The 12256-nt window shown below is 48.0% G+C and overlaps 1 protein-coding gene across 2 annotated transcripts in view; it reads right to left on the reverse strand.

Annotated features, from left to right (window-relative positions):
• Positions 1-3679, reverse strand: part of NFAT5 (nuclear factor of activated T cells 5) — a 131299-nt gene extending 127620 nt beyond the window's left edge. For both annotated transcript variants that reach the window (XM_065416491.1, XM_065416490.1), the window contains exon 1: positions 3607-3679. In XM_065416491.1, the coding sequence (XP_065272563.1) occupies positions 3607-3679 (73 nt within the window). The remainder of the gene's footprint in view (positions 1-3606) is intronic.
• Positions 3680-12256: the final 8577 nt, after the last annotated feature.

The following is a 12256-nucleotide window of genomic DNA, read 5'->3' on the forward strand; positions in this document are numbered from 1 at the left end:
ACCCACTGAGATTCAGGCCTTGGCTACACTGGCGGTGTACAGCGCTGCAACTTGCTGCGCTCAGGGGTGTGAAAAAACACCCCCCTGAGCGCAAGTACAGCGCTGTAAAGCACCAGTGTGATCAGAGCCTGCAGCGCTGCAAGCTATTCCCCTCGGAGAGGTGGAGTACATACAGCACTGCGAGAGCTCTCTCACAGCGCTGGCGGTGCGACTACACTCGCGCTTCACAGTGCTGCCGCGGCAGCGCTGTGAATTCCCGAGTGTAGCCAACGCCCTAGTTCAGCAATTCTCAACCTGGGGTCTGCGTGCCCTTTCAAGGGGGCCGCAGCACTCCCCGCGGGGCTGAAGCCGGGAGGCATAGGGCTGAAGCCCCGATCCCTGGTGCCTCCACGTGGGGCTGAAGTTAAAAGGCACTGGGGGCAGCTCCACACCTCCACCTCCCCCATCTCTTCTCCCAGCCCTCTGGCCAGGTCAGAGGTGGAAGCCGGAGCCAGGCAGTGAGGGGCAGCTGCTGCTCTCGCTGGTGCCATAGAATGGGCAGCGGCAGCGTTCCCTCCTCTCCTGCTGGTGCCCCAGGTTGAAGCTGCTCCTCAGCTCCCAGCCTCCTTTGTTCCCCCAGAGGCAGCTGGTAAGAGTGTTGTACTTAAAGTACCGCACAGGATCTTTTCAGGGGGAATAAAGCAAAAAGCCACATTTATTAGTAATACATGTATTACTTAACACTGTATCATATGCATATGATCTATATTACACTCAGGCACTCACATACACACACACACAAGCATACTCTGTCTTCTTGTTGTTACCAATTAGTTGCTCCCCTTAACTGCACTGGCCAGGTGAGTTAGATGGAGGAGGGGTGGAGCCGGGTTTCTGTCGATCCGGATCAATGCTCCCATGTTGACAAGACGAGACCCGGGGTCCTCTGCAAGACACCTCACATTTATAGCAGCTTCCCTCTCATGCAAATCTGTACCAGATTCAAAATCTATGTCTGTGTCCGTTGGTCCTTTGTGCTGCTTCCTCTGGGTGTTGTCCCAATGCTGTTCAAAGAGGGTGTTTTCAAAAGAAGGTGCTTGCTTCTAACCCGGGAGGCCGTCAATATGTCTGCTTTTCTTTAATGAGCCCACTTGACATGTTTTATTGTCCTTGGGTCTGGCTCCCAGTCCCTCTCCAACTGTTGCAGCTGTCTGGAGGTGCTTGCCTTCCAGGCCTTGCTCATTCACACCTCATTCATTCAACAGGGCAATTGATTAAGGGAGTTGGGGGGGGGGGGGAATCTTATTCTACTCCTAGCAAAAAGACATTTTTCTTCTACTTTAACTATCCTTAGGGGCTATAACATTATACCAAGGCTTAACACAAAGTTTCTACATTAGGCTTTGATATAAAGAAGATATATGAAGAGGCACAATGTAAAGTCATATGAAAATTATCAGAGATTTATCTACAAGAGCCCTCCAGGTGGGGACACCCAGCTCCCCCTCCAAGAACAGGGACTGCAGGGGAGTCCTCCTGGCACACAGCCCCTAATACCCCTCTCCCTACACCTTCCCTGCACCCTGAACTACTCCCTGCCCGCACACAGCCCCTAGCTACCTCCCTGCCTGCACACAGCCCCTAGCCCCCCCCCCGCACCTATAACCACCCCATGTGCACACAGCCCCTAGCTACCCCCTCCCTGTACCCTAAACTGTTTTCAAACTTTTTGAGCTAAGCCCCCCCACCTTTGAGTTATAATTTTTGGTTGTGCCCCCCCCCCCTCCAACCCAGACAGGCTTGGTGCCCTGCTGAGGTGAGTCAAGGGGTGGAGATGGCACTCCCTCCCTGGACCCCACCATGCGGAGGTGGCTCGAGCCCCGCTGGCCCCTTACCCCCAATAGAAGTCAAACTACACATAAGCCCAAGGCCCCTGCCCTGAGCACCATCCCACACTGGGCCCTGAAGTTTTTATAGCATGTTGAGGGGGGCCTCAGAGAGAGAAAGGTTGAGAACCCCTGATAGTTCACAGGCTATGTTGCCCTCTTTCAAAACTCCTGCCACCTGCTATTGTTCTCACTAGGACTGAGGCAAACTGGAATACATAGTTAAGGCATCCAAACAACCTGAACGCCACCCCGTAGTGACATAAGGGGAAAAAATTAAAATTCAATGTCTAAAAATCATTTAAATCTAATCTGGTACTACAAACACTATTACGTACTAGTCACAATTCTACGGTTACTGCATGGCACCACTATGAGTTAAAGCTGTTTGAGTGCCTTAACTGTGTATTTCCATACCTTAACTTAACAAGTTTGGATTTCTTTTAAGTTTGGTCTTAGGCCAGAATTTCCTGGGTTTATTACATTTGTTTTGGGGATAACATCACTGTGATGTTTTTGCCTTTAAAAAACTGGGTATTGGTTAAGGTACCTTAATTCCAGTTTAATAGATTTTTTTACTTGGACATAATGTATAGCAGCAAAATATGCTCAGTATTTTCTATCCTTTTATTATACATACAAAAGTTGTATTTTGCATGTCTCTGCTGCACAATGATCAGATATTTTATTAAGCTGCCCACAGCAACACCCAAATCTTTAATTTAAAAGTGAGTTTAGCAATCAATTATGTGTACATGTAGCTCAAGTTATTCCTTCCACTGTACATTTCCTTATTACCATATGTTTGCCAACATGGACTTTCACGTGACATCAGGCTGCTCATTCACCTAGCACAGCTCTGACGTTCCATACATTCTTTTATCATCTTGACTATCCTAAGAGACTGTATCATCTGAAAACTTTGCCACCTCCCTGTTCACTCCCTTTTCCAAATCCCCAGTTAACAGAGTCAATACTAGTCCTAGCTCAAAGCTGGGCACCATAAACTCTCTTGCCATGTTGAAAATTAACCACGTATTTCAACTCTTTTTGTTTTTTGACTCTTAGCCAGTTTCTACTTCAGGACAGAATTCCACCTCTTTCCCTGAAACTACTCAGTTTATTTCAGAACGTTTTTATCGTTGATTTAGTCAGCAGCTTTATGAAAATCCAACTAAACTGTGTTTCCATTCCCCCTTTATCCACTGTTTTTGTAGACATTCTACCCAGGCCAGCATGTAGCCAGCACACCCAGTCTGCGTGCCTGCCAGACACCCTCCGAAATGGCAGTGGGAAGTCAGAGGGAACAGCCCAGCTGTGCCCCGGCCAAGGGACAGAAGCTTTAGACTCAGCCCACGGGTCCGATCACATAGCGGATGTCGCGGCGGGCCGTCTGCTGCGTCCCTTGCGCACAAACCTGTCGGGACACATTCTTGAGGATACGGTGTCCGGGCCAGGAATGCAGCCTGAGCAGCCCCGCTGTAATCTCAGCGCCTGGCTGGGGCTGGGGCTGGGGCTTCCCGGGATCCCAGCGCCTCCTCCCCGCGGCGGGCAGCATCCCTGCGAGGCCACCGCTCCACACCTGGCAGGTCTGCCTGGGACGGGCCCGGCCGCGGGGCGAGGACTGGAGCCAGGGCTCGGCAGCCTCGCGGCTGCTCCGGGGGGAGCTGCGGCCCGCCGGGGGGGGGGCCGCGGGGCCAGCGAGGGCCGGTCGCGGCCCAGCCCCGCCCCCCGCACTCACCCTTGGAGTAGAGAGACTTGGGGGACTCGAGGTCGAGGTCGGCGCTGAGCAGAGAGATGAAGTCCGAGGGCATCGCAGCTTCGCGGCCCGGCAGGGGCTGGGGGGCCGCCGGGAGGAGGGGCGCTGCTGCCTCCGCCGCCCCGGCGCGGGGAGGGGAGACACCGGGAGCCGAGAGGGCGCGCCGCGCTCACTGCGGGCCGGGCTAGGCCAGGGGCTTCACGCGCTGTCAGGATCGGGCTCGGCCGCCGCTGACAGGAATCCGGCTGCTGCCAACGGAACGGTCCAGACCGCCCCCTCCGTTACTGCTCTGCGCATGCGTCAACCGAAAGGGCTCCGGAGGGGTGGCGCACATCGAGAACTACTGATCGGGCGACTTGCGCATGCGCTCCCGAGGGGAGACGAGGGAGGAGGAATAAGAACGGGAAGAGCCGCAGGTCAGCTATTTTGCACATGCGTAGACTGACCCAGTCAGGCTTTGCCCGTTTTCACTCGCTAGTTGTGTCATTCTGCGCATGTGCCGGCCCAGTGGCGAGGGGCTCTCGTGCTCAACTAGCGGGCGGCCCGCGAGTGAGGTTCCACGCATGCGCAGTTTCTGGACGCTGGGGGAGATGTACTACCAGCGAGCGAGTAGCCGGGTCCGTGTGACTGAACGGAGGGAGGAGGCGAGAAGAGCCTTAGCTGGGCCTGGGCCGGGAGAGGGCGAAGCGTCGGGAGCAGCCGCAGTGCCTGCTGCGGAGCTGAGGGGGCAGGCGGGACGGGGGGAGCAAACAGGCCAGGCCCAGGGGATCCTGACTGCGCAGGGGGCTGGGCCGCTCTCTGGGCCGGCCAGTGTCAGCGGGGACAGCTGGAGGCTGCCAGTTAAACCATAGGTGGTGGTGGGGGGTCTTACGTTGTGCCTCAAGCAGCCATGGGGCGAAGGGGGAGATGGGGTGACTCTAGGGCTGCCAACTTTCTAATCGCACAAAACCAAACACCCTAGTTTCGCCCCCTCCGCTCACTACACCCCCCAGTGGCTCACTCTCCCCCACCCCCATTCACTTTCACTGGGCGTGGGAGGGGGTGAGGACTCTGGGCTAGGGCCAGAAATGAGGGGTTCAGGGTGTGGGAGGGGGCTCTGGGCAGGAGTTTAGGGTGCAGGAGGGGACTCCAGGCTGGGGCTGGGGTCAAGGGATTTAGAGTGTGGGAGAGTGCTGGGGGTTTCGGGTGTGGGCGAGGGCTCTGGGCTGGGAGTGCTGGCTCTGAGGTGGGGCTGGGTATGAGGAGTTCAGGGCGTGGAAGGGGGCTCTGGGCTGGGGCAGGAGGTTGGGGCACAGGCTTACCTCTGGCAGCTCCCGGTCAGTAGCAGAGCGGGAGTGCTAAGGCAGGCTTCCTGCCTGTCCTGGCACTGTGGACTGCACTGCGCCCTGGAAGCGGCCAGCAGCAGGTCTGGCTCCTGGGTGGAGGCACACAGACGGCTCTGCGCACTGCTCTTGCCCACAGACGCTGCCCCCCCCAGCTCCCACTGGCCGGAGTGCAGAGCCAGTGCTCAGGGCAGGGGCAGCACACGGAGCCCCATGGCACCCCCTCCCCCTGTCTAGGAGCCAGATCTGCTGGCTGCTTCCGGGGCGCAGCACAGTGTTAGAACAGGTAGAGACTAGCCTGCCTTAGCTGGGCAGCACCACTGACCGGAGCTGCCAAAGTCCCTTTTCCACCGGTTGTTCTGGTCGCAAAACGGACACCTCATCACCCTAGGACTAGGTGAATCCCCTGGCGCTTTATGTTGTCATGTAGCCTGACAAGCATGAAGCAGCTCCTCTCTGACCCTGTGCAGCTCTGGGGCAGGTGTACTGAATGCTAGTCGGATGGTCTCTGGTGAAGTAAGGCCCCTTTCTGCTGCACATTTGGCCACACTGACTAAACCATCCCTGATGGAGGAATGAAAGAGGTAAAAGCAGAACAAGGTGGGAATGCTAGCTGCCACCAGGCAAAGGTGAGAGAGAGCTAGAGGACCCACATAGGTAAGGCTGTGGGGATCTTTGTTCCTCTTCTTGTGCTGTAGCTTTTCACCCTCAGGTACAGACCATAAGAGCTAAATTTTCTCCCCCCAGCAAGAGTTTGAAGGAAATCAGTCAAAGCTGCAAAGAAGTTGGAGGAAAACCATTCCAGAGCTGTAGAAAAATGCCACATTTGCTGGAGTTTGAAGTTTATGACTCTACTTCAAACCTGATTTCCTGTGATATGTTAGAACTTGTCATGGACTGGTTTCCCCATGAAATTGGGAAGGGTTGATAAGGTTTAGGTTAGAATGAAGAAGTTACTAATATTCAACTTAATCTTTTTATGTGTCAGCGCTCTTGTACCACAATCTACCATAGCATTGTATGTCAGCCCATGTGCTGCTAGTTTTTTTTCTTTAATTAAACAAGATGTTCCAGGCCTCCATCTCTTGAACTGCTGAATCTGGTCCTAATGACAATCAGCCTCAGGACTCCGACTAAACCGCTGCTCTGTGAGGGTAGATGCTACAAAGGCCCCAAAATTACTATTTGTTTTTAAAACTAACAACTTTGAGCTTTCATTCTTTACAAGGATATCCTGCTTGGTCCTTCTCCATGCAACTAGTTGGTATCTTATATCCCAAATCAATTATATGTACATACCCACACCTGTACTAGTACGTAAGAGAGCCCTTTCCTTGAAAGGTGAAAAAATGCAAGAGAATGGGTGACCTATCAAAGAAAAAGAAACACTGGAGGGCGGGGGGAAAAGGAGGGGGGCACACAATAGCTTGTTCGTGCTATTGAGCCTTTTCTAAAATAAGTGTTTTCTGAGGCTTGTCTGCATGATGTATAAAGGGGAGCCAGAGTATTCAACTCCTTCACAGAGGACATAACCTAAATGCATCAGAAGAAGTGGGTTGTAGCCCACAAAAGCTTATGCTCTAATAAATTTGTTAGTCTCTAAGGTGCCACAAGTACTCCTGTTCTTTTTGCGGATACAGACTAACACGGCTGCTACTCTATAACCTAAATGGCATCACAAAGCTGATGGGATGTTTCTCACAACCATAATGTTGATATTATACCTATCAATCAATTCAGGAAAGGGAAAAAGAGAAGAGGTAGCACCAAGTGAAAAAAAAAGTGTGCTTCATGCTTGGCAAAGAAAACCATACTTCATGTTTGAGGATTTCAAAGGGCTTTACAAAGACAAATTTATTCTCTAAATAATATCAAAATAGGGAAACCTCAGCACAGAGTTTAAATGACTTGCCTGGGGTTTTGCAAATTTGATCTTAACAAGCAGCTAAGAGCATAAATACTTTTAGAAAAGATACGAGAATTGGGGAGGGGGAATGACACTGCAATTGGCTGTACCAAGAAGACCGTACCATACAAAATCTGTGGAAGAGCACTAAAATGAGCAGAGTGAGTGGAAAAATTATTGGATCATCAAGGTGCAGGAGAGACCACAGGATAGCATAATCAACTACCCAGAAGTCTGGAATGACAAGTATAATTAAAACTAAGATTCCCAAGTTTTCTCTAGTGAAAAACTTCATTATGCCAAGAGCATGGTATCCAGGCAGAGATGCAATCTCCTCCTGGGAAATTTTCTACTAAGAGGGAGAAAAACTATTGAGAAAGTAAATAACAGGGAAGTGTTGAAACTAGTGACCAAAGTATACTTGAAATAAATACACTGAAGAAAGACTGTGTTCACAGAAGGTATGGATTTCAAGAAAGCAAATATTGGGGAATTAAGAAACTTAGTGAATAATAGGTGATGTAAAGTATTAAAATTCACCAATGTGAAAGAAGGCTGAGGAATCTCAAGACTTCTTAATTGAGATTACGATTCCTCTGATGAAGAAGAAATATGAGAAAAAAGAAGCAATGAGTGTGGATGCACAAGACACTGGTCCAAAATGATGAGAACCTGCACTGGAAATGGAAAAGGGAACAAAAGAAGACTGTACCATACAAAATTTCAAGGTAAAAGAAGAAAGCTGAGGGCAGCAAAACAAAAAGACCACTGAACTTCTTCATATTAAGAAGATAAGTCTACACTAAGGGCAACATATTGAATACAGACACTGCATGCCCAGCTAGCACAGGTATAAATAGCAGTGAAGGCAGTGAGGCATTGCTTAGGTGAGTCGAGTACAGAAATGTCAGAACTCTAGGATGTATACCCTACACGGCTTGCCACGTGCCAAAGCAGTGCCTCCCATTTCTATGCTGCTATTTTTAGCAATGTAGTGGTCTGCTGCTTCCTGGCTGCTGGAGCCTTTTCCTTCCACAGTGAAAGGCTCTGGGTAGGGGAGAGCAGTGGGAGTTCCTGGAGCCTTCCCTGCTGCCAGAGCCTTTCACTGCCATGCGTAGCCACACACCACTATGTGGACACAGACTGTCTTTCACTGCTGCATGTAACTACATATACCCTGTACACCGCTGTAAGTGTGAACAAGGCTGAAGAGAATAAATGAAAAATACAAATATTTAAAAAGGCATTTTAATGAGCACGCCTAAAATGGCTGAGCTACTGAACTACTTCTCAAAATTCTATCTTTAAACAAATGACTAGTATAGAAAAATAAATAAAGACTTTATGACTATAGTGTAACCCCCCTTTCCTCCCTGTGTTACTTGGGAACAGGCAACACTCACCTGTGTGCCCGGGTGCCTGATGCTGTTGACAGTAAAGGAGATCCTGAGTATCCCAGTGATGATGATGAATAGGTGGGAATCCTCTATCCACCCCTCTGCTGCAGTCCTTTTACTTGTAAAGGAAATTAAAATTGGCGGTGACTCTGCCTGGCTGTGCCCTGTACATACTCAATGGTTTGCCTTGGGAGCCTCCTGGAATAAATCTAAACTAATCCGTGCAATGGGTCTAACTCAAAAATACCATTTCTAAACAATATACACTTAGATTGGAGTTAACACATCTTTACTTAACAGTTTAAGAAAACAACAGACTGAAATTAAATGTCACCACTAATTTAAATCAGCAGGGGGCAGTTCAATAAATCAATTAACAAATATGGTTTACAGTAATAAATGAAATTTATCTAACTTGCATTTACACTGCCACCATTTACCCTACCTCTGAGTAAACTCTCCTCTGGATTTCAGAGGTCTAACCGCTTGCGTGGGTGTGCTTGAGGATCTTGAAGCTGGGGACAGCATTCTGTTGGTCCAGTGAATCAGTCCAGGCAAGGCAACAAGAGGTAGAGCAATTCTAATTTGGAATCATTCCAAACTGCACAACCCCTCTGAAGATGGGAATTGTTTTAACCAGATGTCAGCAACCCTGGGTCTGGTTACATAACAAGTCCATTCCACCTCTTCTCAGACCCAGACAACCCCTTACAGTCTCTTCACTGTCCCCCTTCCCTTGCAAGTATTTTCCCAAACAAGGGTGTTGGGTACTCACATTGCCTTCACTGGAGGCCCTCCTCAGTCAGTTTTGGGCACAGCAACAGTCTCTGCCCTGGCTCCCAAGCAGGCTCTCAGCTGTAGCTTCTGGCTTCCTATCAGAAGGTCCTGGTTTGGACAAAGCTTCATCAAGCAATCTCAGCTCCTCTCCCCAAATGGAGCCCACTGCATGCTCTACCTGGCTAGAGTATAGGAGGAAGTTAGTTTCTCTCTCTCCCTGAAGGCATCATGGGATTTGTAGTCTCAAAGGTTGGATTGCAACACTCAGGATCTTCCCAACTGAACACTCCCAATTAAGTTCAGAGGCCTGTATAGTAAAGGGTAGCTATCAATAAAAGCATGTAAGGAAAGATGTGGGGAAACTGACTATACATAGTACTGTACAAATAAACAGGCCCAGATAATATGAATCTCAGGGATCTAAGAAGATTAACTAATGAATTTATTGAGCCAGTGGCAATTATTTTTATCAAATCTTGGAGGAGGAAGAAAATAGACAAATGCAGTAACAATCTTAAAGAGGGCAATATAGCAGCAGTCCTTATACTTATCATCCATTAAAGCTGATTTCTAGGACTCAGGGGAAACAAAACAGAACAAAAATGAAAATCTGCCAAACTAATATTATAGTGTTAGGCACCTTAGAAATGCACGTAACAATCTGTAAACACCTCGGTGACACAGAAATCAGGAAAAATATACAATCAAAACCAGGCAAAACCTGATTGCTTTCTGTAATCAAATTAACAAAATTAATGGACATAGAGAACATAGACTATTTCTTCTATCTAGATTTTAGAAAAGAATTTAACTGAGTACCTCTCAAAATTGCATTTGAAAATGTAATTCAACATGTCTTGGGTATAAGTACCATCCCACAAACGGAAATACATCTGAAAATAGTCCATAAGCAAATAACAATCAATGGCAACGTATCGCACTGGGGGAAGTGTCCAGAGAGGTGCTTCAAAGTATCTTTAAGACCTGGTTGCCTTTACTTTCTTTGACGGATTAATGAACTTGAAGGGGTAATAAATAATAGTCAATTGGAAATAGCTGCAAACAACAATGAAGAAGTAATATCAAGGGATCTAGAAAGATTAGAAAATGGGCAAGAAATAGTGCTGGGATTCAGTCTACAAAAATAGAGCCTAATACCGTCAGAGAGAAATAATACAAAACACAAATCCAACAGGGAAGGAGATGTTTCAGAAGCAGTAAAATGAGACCAGACCCAATGGTGACAGTGGATAGCAGATTAAATATGAACTTGCAATGGGCTGTTGTAGCAAAAATGTTGTTTTTTGTCTGTATGTACAGTTACATCATGGAAGAGGGAGAGGAGAATACCTTGGCTCCCAGAGGCTCTGAAATATTGCATTTAGTTCTGATCACCCTTAGTGCTCGAAAGATTAAACAATCTGAAAAGAATTCAGAGAAAAAACTAAAAAAAATGTAGGGGCTGGAGACACTAATTTGTGAGAAGATTAAAAGAATAACATAAGCATAGCTCAGCTAACCAGTTACTAAGGTTATGTCTACTCTGCGAGCAAGGTGTGTGATTCCCAGCTCATGTATACATACTTGCACTAGCTCTCATCAAGCAAGCACACTAGAAATAGTAGTGTAGCCGCAGTAGCACGTGCAATGGCAACATGGGCTGGCTGCCCTAAGTACTGTACCCATAGGGTCCCGGCAGATCTGTATTTGGAGCAGCTAGTCTGTGCCTCTGCCTGACTATACTATGATTATAGTGTGAAAATATGTGTACGCTAGCTGGAAATCACATCTCTAGCTCATAGCGTAGACATACACAGTGTGTAGAAATATGGTAAGTTACAGGCTCTCCAATGTTTTCATTCTGCAGGCACCTTTGTAAGTGAGAGAATGGAAAAAGTTGGAGAGCCACTAACAATCATTCCCTATTGGTTGTTTTTCAAAGTGTTGAATTCTGATGACAACCGAGATGGGCTTTTCAGACAATAGTTTGAGAACCCTTAACATATTTGAAGGGCGGAAGCATCAAGGAAGGAAAGGAATCATATAGGATGGTCTTGTGGGACATAACTAGATACAAGGGGAAAGAGAAATGGGTACGTTTTCAGGCATAATTTACTAACAATGAGATCAGTATGTGGAATGGTCTCCTTTCTAATTGCTGGTAACGACCCAGAGGCCCCACCTCTTCCCCGAAGGTCCTGTCCCCTTTTCTGCCTCTTCCCCCAAGGCCCTGCCCCTGTTCCACTTCTTCCCCCAAAGCCCTGCTCCCTTCTCTGCCTCTTCCCACAAGGCTCACTCCTCTCGCCTCCATCCCCATCACTTGCTGGATTGTCTCAAGGAGCCTGTTTGCAAGTAGGAGGCAGCCCCAGTTGAGCAGAGGCTGGATCAGGTTAATGACCCAGCATCTCCTCCTGCCCCACAGTAAACAGATTTTGGTTCAGGTGTCATTTAGGGTTGCCAGGTCCCCTTTTTGACTGGACTTTCCAGTGAAAAAACGTGCACCTGGCAACCCTAAATGGTACACGGACACAGAAACCGTAACGGGTAGCAATGACGCATAGCCAGACGGGTAGCAATGCTATGATCTCCCAACTAATGGAATCCCATTCTGTGAGACAGTTAAAAGAGCACTGAATAAAACTCCTGAATACCCATGAACAATCCTACATCACTGGAGGTGTAATCAAGATAGCCTGATGGGTGGGTCTATTCTCCCTCTCTCATGTCTGTGAAATGTGATAATGTCTGTGTGCACCTTCATCTTGGGTTCCTAATACACTAAATAAATGTTACTAACACACAAAAACAACTAATGCACCAGATACAGAAACAAGAAACTTAAAATTAAGAAATCATGTATTCAGTGTAATATATTTTCTCTTTATTATAATTAAGCACGCATGTTAACAGTTGGATAACAGCAGGTGTGAGTGGGAAGGACACTAAACTAGGATCATGTGTGGAAATTAGCAAGTGCATGCATAATATGTTAACTCCATTTGCAATCTCTGAGAATACGTAGGTGTTTTATTTTCCAAATGGTGTTTGAAAAGACTGTCAGAAAATTATTAGGCTCTGTCAATGGCTACCCTGTTCCTAGGTCACCACTTCCTGATTTGCAGAGTTGCGGAGGTTGGCAGGAAACTTGTTTTATAGTACTTTCTCCTAGCAGCCTCCCTTGAGAAGAGCCACCAGTGAACATGTGACACAGCCACCAGGCTGTTGCAAAG

This window comes from Emys orbicularis, chromosome 14, assembly GCF_028017835.1.
Source record: "Emys orbicularis isolate rEmyOrb1 chromosome 14, rEmyOrb1.hap1, whole genome shotgun sequence".
Lineage (NCBI taxonomy): Eukaryota > Metazoa > Chordata > Testudines > Emydidae > Emys > Emys orbicularis.